Source organism: Carassius carassius, chromosome 12, assembly GCF_963082965.1.
Source record: "Carassius carassius chromosome 12, fCarCar2.1, whole genome shotgun sequence".
In the NCBI taxonomy this organism is placed as follows: Eukaryota; Metazoa; Chordata; class Actinopteri; order Cypriniformes; family Cyprinidae; genus Carassius; species Carassius carassius.
The window spans coordinates 7,819,908-7,842,412 of NC_081766.1; the positions used below are offsets into that span (position 1 = coordinate 7,819,908).

The following is a 22,505-nucleotide window of genomic DNA, read 5'->3' on the forward strand; positions in this document are numbered from 1 at the left end:
TAATGTATTTTTTTTCCCTCTCTCTGGTTTTGTTTTTTTCATGGAGTTGTCGCTTATATTTTTGCTTGTCCCTTCGTTGTAGATACAAATTTAAGACTAATAAAATAACATAACCCCTTTTACCAAGACATTTTCTTCTCTCCCAGCTCTTAATTTATTATTAAAACAATTTACTTTGAAATGTGTGTGTTCTTTTTATGCATCCTGTTCACCTGCTTTTTTAGTTTATTATGCTCACATTTCATTCCATTTAGTTGATCAAAAATTCATTAAAAACATGAATACTGTGAAATATTATATAAAATAACTAATAACTCTGTATTAGTGTAATTTATTTCTGTTATGGCAAAACTGAGTTTGCAGCATCATTACTGCAGAATTCATTGTCACATGATACTTCGGAAATCATTTTAATATGCTGATAATTTTTCATCAATGTTGAAAACGGTTGTGCTGCCCAATATTTTTTGCAGAAATATAGATTTTTTTTCATGATTATTTGATGAATAGATAGTTCAAAAGAATATTTGTTTGATAAAGAAATATTTTGTAATAATATAAATGTCTTTGCTGTTTGTTTTGCGCAATAAATGCATCATTGCTGAATAAAAGTATTAATGTAATTAAAAAACAAATAAAAATGACCCCAAACTTTTGAACAGTTGTGTACATCTGTAATCAATGGGGCATTTTCAATATTTTTTTTTGCATTTAATTTTTCCCCAGTCAACTTATGAGTATTTACATGCCAATCTTACACTGATTATGCAAATTAATCTGATAATATATGAGATCATAAATGCATTGGCTTATATGATGTTCTTTTATCAGGAAAAAGGTCATAAATCATTTTTAAGTTCTGTAATCAGATTCCAATTTGCATTCCATTGCATTTTATTATTGAAGAGGTCAGATTAAATTAATTTACTTCAAAGGTGCAAGGAAAGACATTGTTACAAATGTTAAAATTGTTAAAAATCTAATTTAGATTTTCCTCCTATTCATATATATTTCACAATATCACATTTTTGATCAAATAAATGCAGCATTTGCAAGTAAAAGAAAACTAAATTTTTTACAATTATCTTTATCAAAATGTTTGAATGTAGTGTATGTTATATTTCTGATTATTGCGCTTCTATGGCAAACATTGTGAAGGTGTGTGTTTTCTGTGGACATTTAAGCGGTCTCTGTCAGAGGTTTCTGGTTTCATCCTCTCTCTCTCTCTCTCTCATCCCCTGAGAGCTGTGTATGGCACCAACATCAATCTCTCAGGCAGGAAGTACCCTCTCTCATGTGGCTGAAGAGGAGGGAACGGCCGTTATAAATCACCACTGCTTTTCTCATTAATTAATGTGGTGAAACAGTGACCCTTGGGCCACAATTAATTTCAACTGAGTGGTGCCAGCGAGAACTCATACAAACAGCATTAATGCTATTAAGACTCCAAGGTTATGATGTCCCTGAGATAAAGAAATATTCCAACTTCCTGATATACACGATCATCATGATGAAAAAGAAAGTGCTGATTGAAATGTCGCCTCCAAAGATTTACCAGTGTCAGGCGCACGGGAAACACACACCAATCCAAATTTTCCAGACTTCTTTCTTTTTTTTTTTTTACCTGTAAGTACATCTGATTAATGCTAAAGTCTCTATTATTATTTGTTTATTTATTTATACCAGGGCTGTTGCCACTTTTAGGACCACATTAAAGAAATATCCCCTCTGATATTCAGATAAGTGGTCAACAAATATGGGGTTTCAATTAACTATAATCTTAAACTGCACTGCAATGTTTTACTGTCACAGAAAATTTGAATTTTCTATAGGCCTATTATAACAGTAATTATAAATGAGTGGATTTGGGAAGCATCACTGTTGCAGAGTAAATCACAGATCACAAAGAAACAAGCATATAAATAAACGTCGTTTCTCCTCCATACCGCAGGGCGGCGCAGTGTCCGTCAGTTCACTTGTGTCCCGGTTCAAAGTTTAAGGTTGTTGTTTCACCATACTCGACTCGTGTCGTCAGAGCTAGGAGGCTGTAAACATCATTTGGGAGGATCAAATAAACCAAGTAAGATCACATTTTCTGGTCTGTGAAAGTTACTTATATTGAAGTTATTCTATAGAGATTTACCACGTTATTCTTGTTGTGAGTATGCACAAACATTACGTGATTTAATGGGTTGGTAACACTGTTATGATGCTATAAAGTAACGTTACGTATGAAACAAAACTTCTTTTTTATCTCTCGTGTGAGTATCTGTCTTATATAATGTAGCAGAGACCGGAGATTGTTGTCGTTCTTCAGTATTACATAATAATATACAATAAATACAGGTTTTGATTCAAACGGTCCAATTGTACACTTTTATTATCTGGTTTGGTATAGTTGTGACAAACTTCAAGCTAAATATTGTGTTAAATTACAATAGTTTTGTCAAATATTATAAATTGTATCTTATATTGTTGCTTTAGATGCAAAAATACAGCTGTTATTCCACTGTTTATTTGATTACATAATTTTGGACAAAACAATATTTTGATATATTGTTTTGACGTTTCTGTTCAAAATAACTTCACAGAATTCAGCATAGACACTCACACATAGCAACATTTTAGCACATTTTTATAGCATTGCACAAACCTTATTATTATTATTTTTTTTAAACAGCAGCTTTTGATAATGTCTAAATATTTGTCCAAATGCAGAAATAAGTAATTACGAAAAGTCTATTCTGTTCTCAGCACCTAGGAATTGCACAGCTTATTGTCTCTAGAACATAGTAAAAATTATTATTTTTTATCACTAATCTGCCACCAGACGTTCAGTATTAAATGCAGTTGCTCTATTTTAACTTAAATACTGTTTTAATTAATAAAATAATATATTATATTATTTTAATAGAAATCAATAGTGTTTACTTTAGAGGTGGATATTGTTTAATAGCATGAAAAAAATGTAAAATATGAAATTAAAAAATTTATTAAACTAAAATATAATACATTAAATTCACTGAAATATGTAATGCTTATAGTCTTAGGGCACGTTTGACTGCAGGATCACAAGTGTGACCCAAATGTAAAAATACTGTGATAGAATTTGATTCATAATCATTGTATGTTTTTGTGCAGTCATGTCGTACACGTGCATCAGCTGCCGTGTGCAGTTCTCTGATGGGGAGGTCCAGCGGGCACATTATAAAACAGACTGGCACCGCTACAACCTGAAGAGAAAGGTTGCAGACATGCCTCCGGTTACCGCAGAAAACTTCCAGGAGCGAGTGCTGGTGCAGCGGGAGGCAGCCGAGCAGCAGAGTCAGAGCGCCGGACACAGCTACTGCGCCACCTGCAACAAAAAATTCTCCACTGACAATGCTCACAGCAATCACATCCAATCCAATAAACACCAGCAGGCTGAGAGGAAAGCCCTGGCTGTCGCCCAGGAGACTGTCCAGCGAATGAACGAGAAGAATCTGGAGAAAGGTGCGGAGCTAGATAAAGACACACAGAACGAAGCGCTTCAGAAAGCACTCAGGGAGCAGCAGAGACACACCCCCTCTAAATCCACAGCCACAGAGAAGCGGCTTACAGTGCGGCCGGACAAACCGCCTCGGCTGCAATGGTTCGAGCAGCAGGCCAAGAAGATCGCAGCGGAGGAGGGTGAAGAAGAAGAGGAGGAGGAGGAGGGTAAGAACGATTTCAGTTTTTGTCGCCTTTGGCTTGCTCTATTATCTACTGACGCCCTTTTTTACAGATGAAATTTAATTAGTTCCATAATTGATGAATTTGAAAACATAAAAGCTGCAGTTGTTATGTTTTAAAATTGTCATAAAGCTGCTTTGAAACAATCCGTATTGTACAAAGTTCCGTTTAAATAAATCTGACTGATTTGCTTTGAAACTGCTAATTAAGTATCTTTGTTTTTCTTTGAAGAATGGGAGGATGTTGATGAGGATATGGATGGTGATGAAGAAGAAGAAGAAGAGGAGGAGGAGGAGGAAATGGAGGAGGACTCCACATCTGGGGTAGCTCCGGTCCCCGGGACAATCCCAGTGAAGGACTGTCTGTTCTGCGGACATCATTCACACTCACTCACCCGAAACATGACACACATGTCCAATACACACAGCTTCTTTATCCCTGATATTGAGTATCTGGTGGACCTGAGAGGACTTATTTCATACCTAGGTAAGCCAGAGAGAAAACGAACGTTATGAACTTTGTTTGTTTGTTAGAATATGTTATCAGTGTGTTTCTCTGTAGGAGAGAAGGTTGGTGTTGGTAAGGTGTGCTTATGGTGTAATGAAAAAGGGAAGTCATTCTATTCTACTGAAGCGGTTCAGGCACACATGACCGACAAGAGTCACTGCAAACTATTCACAGACGGAGACGCCGCACTGGAGTTTGCTGACTTCTATGACTTCAGGTACACAGACATTTGTTAAAATCCTTTGAACTGGTGTTTTGTTGCATTGTCAATTTCCATTACATGATTTGTAAGTAAATAAATAATGACTGTGAGAGTTTTGTTTTTACTTTTCTATTTTAAATAGATTTGTCATGTCATTTAGGATAGTTTCAGGATAGAAATGGTGTTCACCATCACTGAGGTTCTGGGTTTAGACATAATCATCAGTAATAGAATATTTAAATGTGAGCGATAATCATTGTTCCTCTAAATATACAGGAGTAGTTATCCTGATGCTAAAGATGGAGATGATGTGGAGATGAAGGATGGTGAACTGGTTGATGAGAAGGCTGTAGAGTTTGATGATGAGACGCTGGAGCTCACGTTGCCCTCAGGTACTGATGGATAGCTGTATTTACAACATTTCTGTATAATGGTTATGACTTTTAATTGATATTTAGATTAAATATCAAGCATGCCAGGAAATATTTACATTTGAAGAAGAATATGAAGAACTGATTCCATCAGGATTTTACTCTTGAAAGTAAATTTCTCCTGACTTGATCCTTTAAATTGAAATAACAATGCATATAAAACCAAACTTTGTTTTTGTTGTGTATTCCAGGTGCTAAGATTGGCCATCGCTCCCTGATGAGGTACTATAAGCAAAGGTTTGGTGTTCAGAGGGCGTTGGTTCCAGCTCATAACCAGAAGGCTGTTGGTCGAGTCCTTAAACAGTACAAAGCACTTGGATGGGCAGGAGACTTTGGTAAGTTGGGTTTGCAAAGTCAGGACTGTCAAGAGGTGCCCAGTAAAGGTTGTAGTGATGGTCCAAGCAAGGATTTATCCAGCATTTGGTTTTGTAGATGTGGCAGATCACATGGCTCTTCTTTTACTGTTCTTGGTCTGGTATGTTATTGTGGATGAATAACTTTATTTCTACACCACTGACTGTTTAAACCGTGTCTTCTCTTTCAGGTAAAAGCTTTGTGAGCCAGCAGCAAAAGGACATGCAGTACGTGCGGAGGATGAAGTCCAAGTGGATGCTGAAGATGGGCATGAACAATAACGCCAACAAACAGACCCATTTCAGAGCTCAAGTCATGTTCTAAACCAATTAACCTTCAGCATCATCAGTAGACATTTCAGCTTTCCAGAGTTCATAGCAGTATTCTGTGTTGATTCATGTAAATTGGTGCTAAGGTGGAACATCATACATGAATGTTTAAGGCAACAACATCCATAGTGTATAAGGAAACATTGTGCTTTAGATATCCAAATCATGGAGATCCAAATTATGTGCTTTTCTAGCATCAAAATGAGATTGCTGTTCATAATGACCTTTATTTCCATTTCCAAGTTGAGTACTCCTTGTAAAAGACAAAACATTATGTAAACCAGCTGTATAAATTATCAATAAAATAAGCAATGCTTGACTTGAAGTTTGGTATTTCTTTCAGAAAATAAAGATAAAATATTGTAAGTTAAAACTTACACAATGTTACTATAATAATTGAGTCTGGAACCAAACACTTATCCTCTGAATTAATGTCTGCAATTGTACTCTGATAAACCGTGCTGTTTCACCTTGTAATCATGTTGCAGAAACTCAAAAATAACGAGGAAGTTAATCATAGCATTTGAGCAGACCTGTGTTGAAGGAAAAATGTTAGAAGATTAAATATAATGTGAAATTAGCCGAAACTCCCGTCACCTCTGACACAGTAGGTTTCCTACCGAATATGTATTAACTCCAGATTTTGAATGAGCGTAACGAATGATAATTAACTAAAGGATCAAAGCACCAGAATGTTTATTAAAGCTTTTAACCCTTTAATGTAACATGCAGACAGAACCATGGGAAATTGGATTTTGTAATTTTTTGGGTCAATATTTTGTTGTTATGAGTCTCTACCAAACTGTTTGCGGCCCATCAATAATGTTATAATTCTGCAGTGATGTAAAAGACTGTCTGAAGATAATATATGATATAATCGTTATAATCTGATAGAAACATATTTAATATTATTACTATATTCTACAACATGTAAATGGATAGCCATCACCAGAATAAAATATGATTATATTGTATGCTGTGATAATTTTAATAGATTTGCCGTTCATTATTTAAACCATTTATTCCTTAACATCTCTATGTAGTAAGACTGAAGTTAATGTGCAATTGTCCGTCCATTTTATGATATTTAAGTACAATATTTGCAATTAGAAATGTAAGGTATCTGTGTCATGTTCTCTCCACAACAGATATGGGGATCTTTCAGAAGTTTGCTAGACTTTCTCTGAAGTCCACATATATTTGGTCACTGTGCCCACAGTACAGCACTGCTCTCAGTGTAGTCGGCAGAGCTCTGATAGTGCGCTCCAGCCAGCTGATTCAGCATCGATATGTGCACAGCAGAGGGTTTGGGAGCCAGTCCAGCCAACCCGGGTGCTGCCCCACCACGGTTACCCTTCTCCACGGTCACACAGGAAGCCCTTGCTTTCTTTAGAACACTGCTGCCTGGAAGAACCATCACTGATACAGACCTGCTGAAGTCCAGCGATGTAGACTGACTTAAGACAGTGGAAGGTGAACTCAGTTTGAATTTGCTAAAGAATAATTTCAGAGTTTTATGTATGATCTTTCTAGAAATGAGTGCTTGTCACATTTTAGTTCAAAACTTTACAGGAAGATTTAAAAAAAAAAAGTATGTTTGTTAAATATTATTAAAATTTTAAAAAAATATATATTTTAATATATAGTAACATGTAATTTATTTCTGTGATGCAGAGTTGAATTTTCAGCATCATTACCCCAGTTTCACATGATCCTTCAGAAAGAATTTTTTATATGCTGATTTTTTGCTCAAGAATAAATCCTTGTTATTGTCAATGTCGAAAAAACAGATGTGCTGCTTCATATTTATGTGAAAAAAAAAATCATTTGATGAATAGGAAGTTCAAAAGAACAACATTTGCTTAAAATAAAAATCATTTGTAACATTATAATTTTGTCTTCACTTTCGCTTTTGATCAATTTAATGCATCATTAAGATTGGGGGTTAATCTTAATCATAGTACATTACATTAATCTTAATCATAGTAATTAAAATTAAAGAGTGGCAATCATTCACTTAATGGGTGTGTTTGTCTTGAAGGTAATAGTGAAGTACTCTTGAGACCCAAAACAACAGAAAATGGCTCTCAGATTCTTAGCTCAGTTTTCCATTATCACATTGAATTTTACATCTTTATTTTGTTTCATGAATTGTTTTAACAAATCATCCAATTTTTTTCACAGGTACTGTAATGAGCAGAATCTGGCGGTGTGTCCAAATTGAGGAAACAGGTCTGGTTGGAGGAAGTGTCCCTGTTTTTGATGAGATCATCCTTTCCACTTCATTAATGAACCAAGTCATCACATTCGACAACATCTCAGGTGTGTTTGCTAGATCACATTGTTATCTATTATAACTGTTTATGAAGCATCTATCATTAGTGACATATTTGAATATAAATAACCCGTTCAAAATCCTATACCTTAAGACATTTCATAAAAAGAGTATTGTTTGGCTTCCAGGTATCCTCACTTGTCAGGCAGGCTGTGTGTTGGAGAACCTCTTAACTATCTAGAGGAAAGAGACTTCATTATGTCGCTGGATCTAGGGGCGAAGGGAAGCTGCCATATTGGAGGGAATGTGTCCACTAATGCAGGTGGTCTCAGACTGCTGCGCTATGGGTCGCTTTGAGGGACACTTCTAGGGCGGGAAGTGGTGAGGTCCTCCAGTTTAACAGAAATGAACACCAACATTAGACGCTTTTGTAAGGATGAAAGAACCTGAGATACTTTGATCTCCAGAGAAACAGACAATACAAACATACGTGGGCATCTTCGAGACCTTGCAGGAGACCTTTCCCTTCTGGCCATTTGTTTCATTTTAAATCCCTTCACCCATGCTTCCTTCTACTCAATCAGCTCAAAATGATTACATGAAATTGTCAATGCAAGTGAACTTACAGTCATGTCTGGTATCATTTGAAATGTCTCAGTGTAACTAGTACAATGGTCTCAATCTTACAAAAGTAGATTAAAAGATTATACAGATCCTAAGAGTTAAGATATATTTTGCCTACTGTAATAGGAGTGCCCCTTCCCAGGGTCCTCCATGTTCCCATTGAGTTGTAAAATCACCCAGGCTTGGGACCTGTCTCCATCTCAGGGGATGTTTGTCTTGGTCTGAGGTATTTAAACAATTAAATACAAATTGCAGCAAAAGGATCAGGGCGATTCTGTAGCCAGAAAGCCCGTATACACTATAGTGTATTGAGTGTCTCTTCACTTCATATATGTATTTTCTAAGGTCAGGTATGCATATTTTATTTTTAGATTAATCTTTGAGAATTTGATGTTTTGTATCAATATGCTTTGACATTTGATTTTGGTTTGAATTGGATATGTAATTACCAGAATATTTAACTGACTGATAATAAATTGTTACATTTGATTTTATTCTGTTTTACTCTGTAATTATTGACTCTAGTAGATTACGTTGAATCGTTGTTAGCAACATGAGCACCCGAATGAACAAGTTAATATTAAAGTAAAGAGTTAACTAGAATAATCAAATGTCAGAAGAATACTAATTAAAAAGGCATACAACCAATTTGCATTTCAACCTAAATTCGAGGTCATACTAAAATGGAGTTAGATTAAATAATAAAATGGAGTCAGAATTGAGTTTAACCTAAACTGAATAACTCTACGCACTGAAAGACCGAACACGCAGGAAACCTTCATCCAGCACCGGATACCTTCCTTGGGCCGAGTGCCTGGACCTTACACTTTCCAATTGTGAATATGTGATTGATCAGTGGGTCTCAATCTTTTCCCACTCCAAGCCCCAAATTACATTTGAAGGCCCTGTGACTAGACAGGTCTTGTTGTTTATTTACTTGATGAGAATATTACTTACAGTTTCTACCAGATAAAATATTTAAACATGTATATTCATAAAATATGTTACAATTTGCATGGAATTATACATTTTTATTATTTATATGACATTTCCAGATCTAGAAATCCCATTCTCAAAATCAGGCAGCCTCATGAATCCTTGTTCTTTAAAGAAGAGAAATAGTTGTTGAAAGAGAGAATTAAAATGAGAAATATCTTGATTTTAGTTGTTTCAGCATATTTTAATAGTTTTTTTGTTTTGTTGTTAATCGTATTTAAGTCATCTTGAGGCACCCTTGAACATCTGCTGCTTAGTGTATTTTTGAATAAATAAATGTTAGAGATGACTTTAAAAATCATTAAAAAAATCTTACCAATACCAAACTTTTGAACAGCAATGTACTTATGTGAACAAACCCAAACAAGTGGCAACATGAAGCCAACAAGTGACTAAAACTGTAATTCATCGACTGGCCGCTAGAGGCTGGCTCCAAAAGGGAGTCAATCCCATAGAATCCCCATGTTAAAATTCCCAACTTTACAACAGAAAAAAACTTTACAGACTGATACAAAAAATTATTTTGGTCTATATAGCTAATTTTTCCCTTCATGACAGCTGTGAGGGGGGTGAATTTTTTTTATAACTCATCCGTTTTAATTTTATTAAGCCTTAAAGTTCTGCATAATTAAGGGCGTGTCACTTCACTCACTCACTTGAGTGACAAATGGATTGCTGCTGCTGTCTCCACCGTCGAGATAGGTGGGTGTGGCTTCAGTAACCAGCTCCCGCCTCTTTGTCCATTTTCGATGTCCCAGGAGTTATCCACGGTGATGCGCTGCCAAGATGGCAATGGCTGGATCCGCCCACTTTGAGCTTCAAAAACGCTCTTCATACAGTCTGTGGTCCCAAATCGCAAACTTATGCACTATTCTATGATGTTTTTTAGTAGAACTAATGCACATAAGTGCGCTTGTACTAAAAATTCCAAAAATATTTTTTTTTACCATTTTTAAAGTGCACTTTAAATACCCGCATGATGCACTTAACTGAAAATAACACCGTGTGGAATGTTGGACACATCATGCACTCAACTGCTGCAGATTTAATTAGTAGTGAAGGGGGAGGGACAATCAGACTCTGAGTGGCAAAATAACCGGTCACTAGTCATCCAAAAATATTTTTAATGATATTCGGGTCGCTTGAAATAAAGATGCCAATTAAACCTATGCCAATTAAACCTTTGTAATTTATATAGTACTAGTACTATTTTGAAATACACAGGCATACACACATTATGAATAACTGGCGCGAATAGAGTGACCACCTGTCCCGCTTTACGTTGTACTGTACAGCAGTTTTTCCCTTTGACCTGCCGCTTTTTCATTCGACCCTGCCTAATAAATACACGGATACGTCCATAGGCGTACTGTTAACTTATGTCCAATAGTTCAGTGGAGAGCAATAAAAACGTTAGTCGATAGGCTGAGTCGTACGTCAGTCAAACTATTGACTGGTGCACGAACGCCTCCTCAACATTCAACATTGTCAACAATCTCATTGGAGAGCGCGCCACGCTGTTCGGTCAGGTTAAGCAGTCATGGCAAGTGTGGCCCCGAAAATTACATAACGTAAAACAATTACGCTACGTAAGTAACAAATGCAGTGTTAAAAATTATGAAGTAAAAATCATTATGCCCTTTAATAAATTAGTGGAGAATGTGAGCTAAAAAAATAATTTTCATTCATTTTAGTGACTCGTTTTCTGGAAGATATTGACAGAAACTGAATGCAGAAAGCGCTCCCTATTTCTTTTATTTTTTTATTTATCAGGTTTTTAAGATATTGGCAGTGTAGGCAATAAAAATAATAGACTTGTGTATTTTTTCAGTCATTATTAAATGAAAGAACTAGGAGTTTCTCTTTGTAGCGTATTTTCTAGGTTTGATAACTTGAAAAGTAAACTTGAAAGTAAAGTAATTAGTAATCTGATTCCTTTTAAATGCAGTAATCAGTAATTTAATCAAATTACAATTTTAAAGAATTAGTAATTTGTAGTGGACTTTTTTTTTTTTTGAGTAACTTACCCATCACTGCTCTCCTTAAAACAAACAAAACAAGTCCTTTAACTAAATTATATTACCCAATACCCTCATATTATACAGACAATGTTATTTCTTTATTTAGGTATATGACAAACAAGCATGGACAATTGATGAAAATATACATAGTTATCAAATGCTTACCATAGCGATTTAGGCTTAGGCAAAAACATGGTTGAGATGGTGTGCGTGTTATGATTTAAATTTGGTTGATTTTGAAGAAAAAAAACACAAAGAATTGCTGCCTCTTTGAACATTCATAAAAACAGTAGCTTAACCATTGATTTTTTGGAAAGAACTACCTGTTGAAAGGCGTACAGAATTGACATTATTCTTGGAATTTTGTTTGATGATGCATTGAAGCTATTGAGCCACATCAAAAGAAGACCATCTGAAGTTTTAGCTTGAGAGAAGAATTAAATAAGCACTGAATTCTTCAAATAAAAGCCCATTTTTTTGCATTTAAACACACCAGATTTTGTCTATTGTTCCTCACTAACAAATAATTGTTCAATCCATTGAGACAATAAAATATTGTAGTTAACAATGGCTGTTAACCTCCCCACCCCCCATCACATACAAATTAATTCATAAAGGATCCGCCCATCATGCTAAATGAAAAACAAATATTGTTCCTTTCTTACAGGAAAACTACATCTGGAAGAATGCAGTGAAACTACATTGAAGCTAATTTCAGAGCCAATTTTTAAAGACAATTACTAAAGCGGTCCACTACTGATCTTGTGTCTGTCGATTGGCATTTACGTTCTCATTAGCTTCAGCAGATGTGCTACCAGCTCTAAAATCACTGGTTATCAGACAGATGCTGCAGACCTCATGTAAACATCACTACAGATAAGCAGGCCATTTCCCAGCAGACTCAGACAATGGGGAACCTTTCCTAAGGCTTCATTTAGCTCATCTCCCTGTACAGGAAAACTCAAGACAGATGCATGATAATCCACAACCCAATTCTAGAAATTTACGGCTAAAAAGAAAGCATTTTCACAGCATGTGAAACCTTTTGTTAAGCACAAGGACGTGACAGAAAAAACCATTCCACTGTTGTAACGAGTGAAAAGAGCAGATTATTATTTTTTGTTTAATTCATAACCGTGTCTTGCATTTATATTCCAGTAACATCATACATAGGGTTTCTTCATTATATTCACAGTTCATATTGCAACAATTCCTGTAGTCTAATTCCTTACACTGTTCCCATGTAGAACACAAATATGTAAAAGTAAAATTTTTGGAAGAGCAAAAGTGACCAGTGTCGAGCGGTATGCAGCCGTCTCATGTAGTGTCTCATGACAACATTAACAAATTCTTAATAAAGCGTCACACAACTCAAACCAAGCCTAAAGCAACGTACACAAACCATTTCGACTTGGGACATAATGATAGTGTTTTCCTTTGTAAAACTCATAAAGCCAATATTAGAGTGATGCTGAACTTTCAAATAGTCAAAAATGTTTAAAATGTACAAATCTTCAGCATTCTTTTGGTTTATGGTGAATGTTGAAAACTAATTAAAAAGCGTGAGGGTAAACAAATATGCAAATTCACAAAACCAGAGACCGTTTATGACTAGCTCTGCTAGTGTGTTGACAAGTCACCTTGAACACTAATAAGTAGGGTTTTGTATATAACTTTAGCATATAATTCAGGCCCTACTTGGACAGCGGCTGATTGTCAGTGAAGAAACATCAAGTACGCATGCTGGTGAGGGCAAAGAGAAAGACAAACTGCTACAAAAAAAAGCACTACGATGTGCTACAATGGCTTTTATCAGGCAGGCATAGAGGCAACAGGTCAGAAAGGCCTTATGTCAAAGGAAGCCCTCATAGGGTGCTCTGAGCTTGACCAGACTGGGAGTAAAGGGAAAGTAAATTCTGTCCCCATTTACTTATCCTTATGTTGTTCCATAACCCATATGACCATGTATCTTATGTTTCTTTCACTTTCAGGGAGTTCGTCTGTCCCTGGTCACTAAATGCACTCACTGTATGGAAAAAGAGCAGCATGAACATTCTTTAAAGGCTGATCACACATTTTTCAATTTTTGGTGAACTCTCTCTAACCTCTCCATTCTGATCACTAAACAGGCCTAATTAAAGACACCAGTCTGTAGTTCTCTATTGTACATAGTGGCATTTTGTAACCAAGGAGCTTTATAACACAAGTCCACTATAGCAAATTCAAAAAACTGACTGATTTTTGCCTATTTATCTACAAGAACCTTTGAAAAGCTCAAAAACATCTGATTTCTAAAAGCAATTGACATTACAGCTATAAAGTTCTTCTGGTTGTCATGCGCACACACACACACGGGTACTGATTGCATTTCAGCGTGTTTCTGTCCTCTTCGTTTTCCCAAAAAGTACAAATATTAAACATTTGCCAGTGGTTAAATAGACAATGTGATGGCGCTAAAAATAACTCCATGAGGGAAGGTTCAATTCAAGGCCTGTCAGACCGTATCCATATTTTTCTGCTTTATGCTGTTTCTGGAGGGGAAGTGGGAGTCCCGCCGGGTTCAGTGGGAAAAATAATCCATAAAAGTAATTCTCTAGAAAAGGTTTTTAGGTCAATGGAGATGAAGAACAAAGCAAATGAACAGCATGTTAGAGTTGGGACAGATGCGAGCGCTTGAATCCAATGGTCTGGTTATACACAGTGTCTGTATAATGAGCGGGCGAGCGGTCAGTAGTTCTGTGGCTCTCTCTCCTCAGCAGTCGGTTTTGCCCTTCTCCAGTGAGCTGTGGATCTTATCCAGAGTCTTTTTGATGCGCAGGGCAGTGAGTCGAGCCGAGGGGTTCTGGTACCAGCACTCTTTCATCAGCTTCACCAGAGCAGACAGGGTCTGTGACCAAACAAAAACACACAGACGTTAGTTTTCAGATCATAGTGAGGATCTCCTGTCGACTACAAACATTAACATTTACATATGGAATATAAGACATTAAGTTCCTTTTTTTTTAGCATAAAGATGGTCTGCTATAGAGTGCTGCAGGGATGATGTATTTTCACAAGCCAATCTTGAAATTAGCATCACCCTGGTTCGCTCAACAAAAACCTGTAAGGATTTTTCCGTTTTGTTTTTGTATTACTGCAGAGAATAAACTCTGTGACCAACAAAATTGTATTATTTTGACATATTTTGTTCACATTATTTATGGTTATTGAAGTCTAAATACAAATCACCAGAAGTAAAAAGCTAAAGTTAGGCTATAAACAATACTAATTCCCCCTCACATGACTTCAACAACACCACCAGCGTTCTACAACTCTTTCAGTATTTACTTCAATCAGAACAGTTATAGTTTAAGTTAGCATAATTTGCAAGATTGCGATTTTAAGCACAAAGAGGCTGTAAAAGCTGGAATTGCAAAAATGCAAACTCATTTCTGGCTTTAAGGACTCATTCCTGCAGTACTGTATATGACTATTAACACATCCACTGCAAGGTAAACACGTTTACAGGGATACAGAGAGTGTTTCATCAGTACTTACAGGATCTGAAAACCAGCGGTTGGGAATGAACGGCCTTTGTTGCTCCACACAAACCACTTTCCTCATGTCATCAAAGCTGGGGTCATTAGGCACCAGGTCATAGAAAGGCGGCTTGTATTCCTCTACAATTCCTACAGGATCAAAGTGTTTAAAAAAAAAAAAAAAAAAAAGAGTCATTGAACATTTAATTGGAGAACATTCTGATCTATATTGTCCTTAAATACTTATAAAATACAGAAAAGGCTGTGCAAATCTGAATAGAATCCAGGTAGCTGACCGTTACTGATGGTCCTGCGAGCGATCTCCCACAGCACCAACCCAAAGGCCCAGATGTCCACCCTCTTATAGGCATCGAAACAGTCTGTCTGAATGGTCTCATCCAGAACCTCCGGTGCCATGTAGCGCTTGGTTCCCACTTTAGGATTATTTCCCACATCTAGCTGATTATCAGACTGCGTGTGTGTTACTGCCAGACCTACACAGAGATACAAGCAGATGAAGAGCAGAAGTGTTAAATCACCTGATTGTCTTTATTATCATCATACACTACCATGCAAAAATTTGGGGTCAGTAAAAAATATATATTTTTAAAGAAATTAATATATTTCTTTGGTAACATTTACTAATGCATTATTCAAATCAAAAGTTGTGCTTGTTAACATTAGTTAATGCACTGTGAATTAGCATGAACTAACAATGAATTACTGTATTTTCATTAACTTACATTAACAAAGATGAATAAATACAGTAATAAATGTAGTGTTCATTGTTTGTTTATGTTAATTAATAAATTAACTAACATTAACTAATGGACCATTATTCTAAAGTGTTACCATTTATTTAATATTCATTACATTCACAGGGTCACTTATGATTTAAAAAAGGGAATGCAAGAAATTACCCAGGTCAGCGATGCAGCACTGCAGATCTTTCTTCACCAGGATGTTCTTGCTCTTCAGGTCTCTGTGAGCGATGGCCGGTTTGCCCTCAGTGCCAAAGATCTCCGTGTGCAGGTGCACCAGCCCGCTGGCTACTGACGCCGCCATGTGCAGTCCATCTGCCATTTCCACGGCAACACGCTGCAGGTAGTCATAGAGAGAGCCGTTTTCGTGGTAATGTGTGATGAGCCACAGCTGAGTGCTAGAGTTTCGGGAGGTCATATCAGAAGCCATGAATCCTGCAACGAAAAGAGTTTAAAATAACATCATCCTCACTGTATTGAGCTATTTTTTTGTTGTTCTAGCATTAAAGATGCTATTATATGAGATAACAAAGATGTCCGACTCACCTAATATATTTTCATGTCGCAGTAGAACAGTGTTGTATATTTCAGTCTCTCTAAACCATGACTTCTCATCTCTGGAGGAGAAGATCTTCACAGCTACATTCTCTCCTTGCCACTGACCTCTCCACACTTCCCCATACCGTCCCTTACCTGAGAACACAGGACACAGAGAAATTCTAGCACATACATCAAGATTAATTAATCGTCTAATGTGTTGTAAAAGCTGTGAAACATCATAGTCAAAGGCCTGGTTTCATAGACAGGGCTTAGCCTAAACCAGGATTAGGCCATAGTTCAATTAAGACATTTAAGTAATTTTTATAAACATGCCTTAGAAAAAACATTACTGGTGTGCATCTTGAGACAAAACGAAGGCACTGATATATTTTAAGATCAATCAGTACAAGTTTCTTTCATTTGAAACAACTCAGACTTGCATTTTAGTCTAGGACTAGGCTTAAGCCTTGTCTGTGAAACCGGGGGAAAGTGTCATAGTCTAATATGAACTAAGGTCATTCTATGATTTGTCGTACCAACACACTCTAGAAGGCTGATCTGCCGTGCTACCGTCCTCTGCACCAGGAAGGGCAGTCCTGAACCACTGCCTGATGTGCAGGAGTGATCCATCAGATCCTAGAAAACAACAAGACTAATGAGGCCTTATCTAACGGTTAAAGACTGAAAACGGAATAAATTCGGCTAAACTACTGCAACATTCAAAAGTGTGGGGGGAGTGAGATTCTTTCGTTTTTGAAAAAATGTATACTTTTATTCAGCAATAAAACGCTTGATTGTTAAAAAGTGACAGTAAATACATTTACACTGTTAAAATTCTAATAAAAGCTGTTTTAATGTTATATTCAAAGAATCATGAAAACAATTATGGAAACAGTGATACTAAGTAGCACACATGTTTTAACACTGATAATAAGAAATGTTTCTCAAGCATCAAATCAGCATTTTAGAATGATTTCTGAAGGATCATGTGACACTGAAGACAGAAGTTGTGATGCTGGAACTTCAGTTTTGCTGTCACAGGAATAAATTACATTTTAAAACATTCAAATAGACTTTTTAGTATTTCATAATATTACTATTTTTAAAGTAGCAGGCTTTGGTGAGCACTTATGAAAATTCTTCTGAAAAAGAAAAAAAAAAAAAAGATCACCTGAAAGTTTTAGTAAACTATAGAAATGAAATACCGCAAGTGTGCTGTCTCCGACATTAGATGAAATGAGCCCGTCAATGGCCCCCTGCTCAGTGTCGAACTCATGCAGTCTTTCCAGACGCCCATGATGGAGTCTACGGCACACCAGCAAAGCCAGCACAGATAGCAATCCCAGAACCACAAACGGCCCCAACACAAAGAAAACCAGCATCTCCTCACGGTAATGCACAGCTGCCTTTCCTTCTGGACCTTTTCAGAGACACAAATACCATCAATGTATTTAACTATTAAATTATAAAAGTATAAATAAATAATAAAATAAAATAATAATTGGGCTCAAAGATGGCCCAATGATTTTTGGATGACAATTTTTGGTATACAAAGCTGTTTAATGAATTTTCTTTTTTTTTTAAATAATGAAACACACACACACACACACACATATATATATATATATATATTTTTTTTTTAAATGTTACTAAAATGTCTTAAATTATAAAACAACATTTTTAACAACTTTGTAAAGAATGGATGGACTTACTTGTCAGCAGTAGTCGAAGAAGGGTCTCTTTGGAGACGTTGGCGTTGCACATGTGCTGGGAGCAGCATTCAACGACATGACTAGCAGAGGGTGTTGCGGTGCAGGTCATGCGCTTGCTCTCCGACCCAATAAGACAGCCACGTTTAAACGTTGTCACATCGTTGCTAATGATAACAGAGGTGTAACACTGGTCTCCAGTGCACTGCTGCTCATTACAATCACTGCCGACACACATGCAGTCAATGGAGACATCTGGAGAGAGAGTTAAATCATAAATAAAGGAAAAAGGGACCCAGTCTGTATCCATTTAACAGTTGTCACTAGCTGCAAAAACTCTGTGAACAATGAAATTAATTTAGGAAGAGCAGCATGACGCCACACCGCACAGACGAGACTCTCTGCCTGATAACTGAGACTGTTTTCTTCCCTTCTCCCTGCCTTCATTTCCTGTGACAATGAACTGTCGACTTTACAAATTGACTACACAGAATAAAGGCCAGAGAGCATCAGTGACACAGATCAATTAACCCAGCATTCATGTTTTATGCCCTCCGTGAGACACGCTAACAGCCTGAGGAGAGTGGACAACGAAACCTAATGAAAGTACAAATACGACTAGGTACACCAATCCTACAGCGTTGTGGCTAGATGTTTTAACTATGACTTATTGGTTAATGCCACTATAGTCTCAGGCATGCTATTTCCAGTTGCCAAAGTGAAACATATATTATCAGTTCACCCTTAAAGGGATAATACATCCAAAAATGCTCATGAATGCTGCATTTATTTGATAAAATATACAGTAAAACCAGTAATCTTTAACCTTTAAAATTAAGCAATTGTAGAATTTATTTTAATATATCTGAAAATTTAATTAATTTTTGACATGGCAAAGCTGAATGTACGGTATTACTGATTTGATTCTCAAAAAATATTTAATATTATTACAATTGAAAAAGGTCTCTTTAATGGAAAGTTCAAAAGATTGTTTACTGTAATCAATTTAATTTATGCTTAAGTATAATTTTTTTTTATAAGAAATTATCCCTTAAGGATTACTCACATCACATATAAAATAAATTAATAAAAATAAATAATAATTATTAGTATTCATGATGATAATAATAATAAAACTGTACAACAATAAAAGTAAAATGTAATAAGAAAAATTTAAGAGGAAAAAAAAATATCAGAAAAAGGGATTTACGTTTGCCAGGTCTTTACCTTTAGCTGATGTCCGTAAGAATTGAAGCAGGAATAGGATGATGATTCGGGTACTGCAATGCCCCATTTGGTTCACTGCACTGTAAGGAAAGCAAGGTGTTACAAATGCACATTTAAACCAAGAAACACCACAAATCACCTGCTTAGTTTAAAGTTCTACAGAACAATGGGCAAGAATCAATTACCAATAAGAAAACAAAACCAAAAAGATGACAGATCATTTCATTTTTTTTTTGAGAATGCAGCAGTGCTCTGCCTCTCTCACATGCAACAAATATATCCACACACACAGTCTGTGTGTCAGACAGGGGGCTGTCTCCGTGGCAACCGTGGTGAGAGACATACCCATTATAGAGAGACATCAAAGAGAGTGGAAGAGCACTTTAGGAAAGACAGAAAGGAACAAGCATTTTGGGTGTGTAGGACTCACCATTACTTTGTAATATTAATATTACATTACTATGTAATAAAGGACACAATTCAAAAGGACATCATGACTAATTATAGAATGGGAGTTCTTCGAAAACTGACTTTTAAATTATGTAGCATCATTTTATTCAATGTCTCTTCAATCGTGAATACCAAAAAAAAAAAAAAAAAATCAAAGTAATTTCAAAATGACCAAAATGCATTTTTACACAAGAGCGTCAAGGGCGGTCTTACTTGTATAACTTCTCAGGTGACTCTCAGTACAGCCTTTCAGTATGTGCACAGCCAGACTCTGTCTACCCATTGGATCCTAAAAAAGATGGAAACCAAAGCAGAATGCTAAACTTTTTCCACAGCAGTGCCTTTCTCATGGTCATTTCTTCAGGAAGGAGTGAGTGACAGGATAAGAGGGGTGCTGGAAGTCTCCACACACTGATAGTCAAAGAGCTGGAAATGACTAATGGCTTGATTCCCTTTTGCTGCTAACCATATTGGCACAAGTTTTTTTTTTTCTTTTTTTGAAATGCAAAGGATCCCAAAAATACTCCTATTTTGCATTTATATGAATTATTTATTTTATTTTCGTTAATTTTATCATGAACATTTCAGTTCGTTTCATTTCATTCAGAAAAGTTATTTTATTATTATACAAATAATTAATATGAATTTCACTACTTATTTTGCTTAACAGACAGCAGCACATTGTGCGTCGATGTTTATGACATAACTTTAAATGGTTATGATTCTGAAATATACACTTTACAAAATTTTCTAATTTTTAATCTGGATCCTGTTACATAGTGTTCATATAATTTTATACACACACGTTACAATTTTCTAGCCAGCAAAATAGTCTAGCATAACTGAAAAAAGTACACACACACACACACGCATATATATATATACTTTTTTTCCAGACCTGGATATTTCCAGGTTTTTAGTGACTATGGGAACCTTTTCAGTAAAGATCAGAGAGAGCCTTTATTGATATGATCTAAAAGCAACTTGACAATCAAAATGACTGACATGCAATGAATCACACACAGAGCTGTTAATAGAAACTTGTTTTAAACCAGCAGATTGTTTAGATTAGGCTCTTGTGCTCAAGAAGGTGGCTGACAAATCTACAGATGATCTGCTTTAATAGATACAAGTGCCTGCATGTAATCACATCGCCAACAGCAACTATCCAAACACAGGCAACAAAAACAAAAAAACAACAACAACAAAAATATAAAATATCACGCAAAAACCTAATCCGTCGACATACCATAATAATGTCTGCATTATAACTTTTGTCTAATAATCGGCCTGTATGCTAACTGTGCTAACAAGGACTATTATTTAACTCGTCGCTTTTATTTCCAACAAATCAAAGTGCCATTAAAGATCGCTTTTACCTTTAGCTGCGATGTAGATTCATGTTTGTGTTAATGTTCCGTGTTTTCACTGTTTTATTCGAAGTCGTGTGTTAGACCCTGACAGACTGTCTGCCGCCACCCAGAGAGACTGAAAAGACTGCGCCGTGACGTCACCATAAACAAGCGACGCGCTAGAGCATTGTGGGATACCGCAGGTCCGCCGAAACTTTGATTATTTTGTAACGACACATTTCTATCTCAGACAACCTCTCATGGCTCAACCTCATGAAGAAAAGAATTTTGCTTGTCAAACAATTGTACAGAGCTTAGTGATCACTATTCTCTATTCAAAGGAATAGTTCAATCCAAACTGAAAATTTACTAGCCCCCAGGATTCCAAGATGTAGATGAATTTGTTTCTTAGTTGGAACAGCGTTATTACATATTATGGACTTTATTTTGACCAGAAACAACGGTTTAAAGCTTAAACACCTTAATGATGGATTTGTTCATTACAAACACACAGCTTTTACATGACAAGATGTTAATTAAGGGACTGGAAATATGCTGGATGTTTATATCAGCTGTTTGGACTCTCATTCTGACGGCACCCATGCAGAGGATCCACTGGTGATCAAATGATGTGATACTAAATTTCTCTAAATCTGTTCCGATGTGGAAACAAATGCATTTTGAATGGCCTGAGGGTGTATGAATAAAAAAGCTCAGTTTAATTGTCCAGTGAACTATTCCTTTAAGACAAATCTCAAAGATCAATATTATAGCAAAATAAAAATGCTGATCAGTACAAATCTGCTACACACAACCCTAAAACACACTCGACTGCATCAACCTTGAGAAAATTATATAATACCTGGTCTTACAACACCTCTTCATTTACAATTGTAGGTAATGTTCATCAGTTCAATGTACTTTATCAATTTACCTGAAAGTGTATGATAATTTATATTACTATTTACAAACTGTTAAGACACACACACACATAGGTGCTTAAAGAAAGCAAAATGTCCTTGGCATGATAGGAGTAAATGAGCTAGTGGCCTGACAGTTTTTTGTTCTAAAATAGCTTGTTGATTAATGGCCATGTCATTTTCTATATGGGGAATAAAGGATGGGGAGTCAGGGGCTCCGAAGGGCAAGGAGATAAGGCGTCTGACAGCCCTCAAGTGACTAGCCACAATTCCTTTCCACTCAATATCATAGATTTTTCATGTATAATCAAAGGAGTGCAATTTTTGGGGGCATTTATGGCACAGAGGTAAATGTTGTGTGGAACACAATTGCACCTCTGGGGGAAATGCACTCTTGCTTTTTTCCTTTGCTTGCAACAACTTGAAAAACATGTTACTCGGCAAAGAGTCTGATTTACAGATAAAAATATTGAACCAGTTGCTATTTTTTAAAGTCTTTTTATTCTACTGATTTACTATTCTAAAATAAAATTATGTTTGTATTTATTAATCAATATTCTTTCTTACATTTATAAACA

General features: G+C 36.1%; 2 protein-coding genes and 1 long non-coding RNA gene across 4 annotated transcripts; 2 read left to right on the forward strand and 1 right to left on the reverse strand.

The window, feature by feature from the left end:
• Window positions 1-1,960: 1,960 nt before the first annotated feature.
• On the forward strand, window positions 1,961-5,859 carry LOC132154671 (cytoplasmic 60S subunit biogenesis factor ZNF622-like). 2 transcript variants are annotated; one of them, XM_059563318.1, is made up of 7 exons: window positions 1,961-2,080; window positions 3,142-3,696; window positions 3,943-4,197; window positions 4,273-4,435; window positions 4,697-4,812; window positions 5,043-5,186; window positions 5,396-5,859. In XM_059563318.1, exons 2-7 carry the CDS (start codon window positions 3,144-3,146, stop codon window positions 5,527-5,529), a joined length of 1,365 nt encoding a protein of 454 aa, XP_059419301.1. In that variant the 5' UTR covers window positions 1,961-2,080; window positions 3,142-3,143; the 3' UTR covers window positions 5,530-5,859. The 2 variants fall into 2 exon arrangements, with proteins under 2 accessions (XP_059419301.1, XP_059419302.1); XM_059563319.1 differs by having other exon boundaries at window positions 3,142-3,689; window positions 3,942-4,197.
• A 637-nt stretch (window positions 5,860-6,496) lies between these two features.
• LOC132154142 (uncharacterized) lies at window positions 6,497-8,600 on the forward strand. Its single transcript, XR_009437080.1, has 3 exons — window positions 6,497-7,007; window positions 7,732-7,856; window positions 7,998-8,600. It is a non-coding gene; the product is annotated as an uncharacterized LOC132154142 (long non-coding RNA).
• A 5,217-nt stretch (window positions 8,601-13,817) lies between these two features.
• On the reverse strand, window positions 13,818-21,189 carry LOC132154673 (activin receptor type-1-like). Its single transcript, XM_059563320.1, has 11 exons — window positions 21,035-21,189; window positions 19,869-19,944; window positions 19,206-19,285; window positions 17,982-18,233; window positions 17,475-17,689; window positions 16,806-16,905; window positions 16,276-16,422; window positions 15,889-16,164; window positions 15,265-15,462; window positions 14,988-15,118; window positions 13,818-14,337 (listed from the first exon to the last, which is right to left on the reverse strand). Exons 3-11 carry the CDS (start codon window positions 19,270-19,272, stop codon window positions 14,203-14,205), a joined length of 1,521 nt encoding a protein of 506 aa, XP_059419303.1. The 5' UTR covers window positions 19,273-19,285; window positions 19,869-19,944; window positions 21,035-21,189; the 3' UTR covers window positions 13,818-14,202.
• Between the last annotated feature and the right edge of the window lie 1,316 nt (window positions 21,190-22,505).

Bases quoted from the DNA above. Each gene is read 5' to 3' on its own strand.
- LOC132154671 (XM_059563318.1), top strand. From the start codon at position 3,144: ATGTCGTACACGTGCATCAGCTGCCGTGTGCAGTTCTCTGATGGGGAG. The intron at 4,198-4,272 runs GTAAGCCAGAGA...GTTTCTCTGTAG, and splicing joins AGGACTTATTTCATACCTAG to GAGAGAAGGTTGGTGTTGGT. The intron at 4,813-5,042 runs GTACTGATGGAT...TGTGTATTCCAG, and splicing joins GGAGCTCACGTTGCCCTCAG to GTGCTAAGATTGGCCATCGC.
- LOC132154673 (XM_059563320.1), bottom strand. From the start codon at position 19,272: ATGGGGCATTGCAGTACCCGAATCATCATCCTATTCCTGCTTCAATTC. The intron at 18,234-19,205 runs GTAAAGACCTGG...CTCTCTCTCCAG, and splicing joins CTTACGGACATCAGCTAAAG to ATGTCTCCATTGACTGCATG. The intron at 16,165-16,275 runs GTGAGTCGGACA...TTTTCGTTGCAG, and splicing joins GCGACATGAAAATATATTAG to GATTCATGGCTTCTGATATG.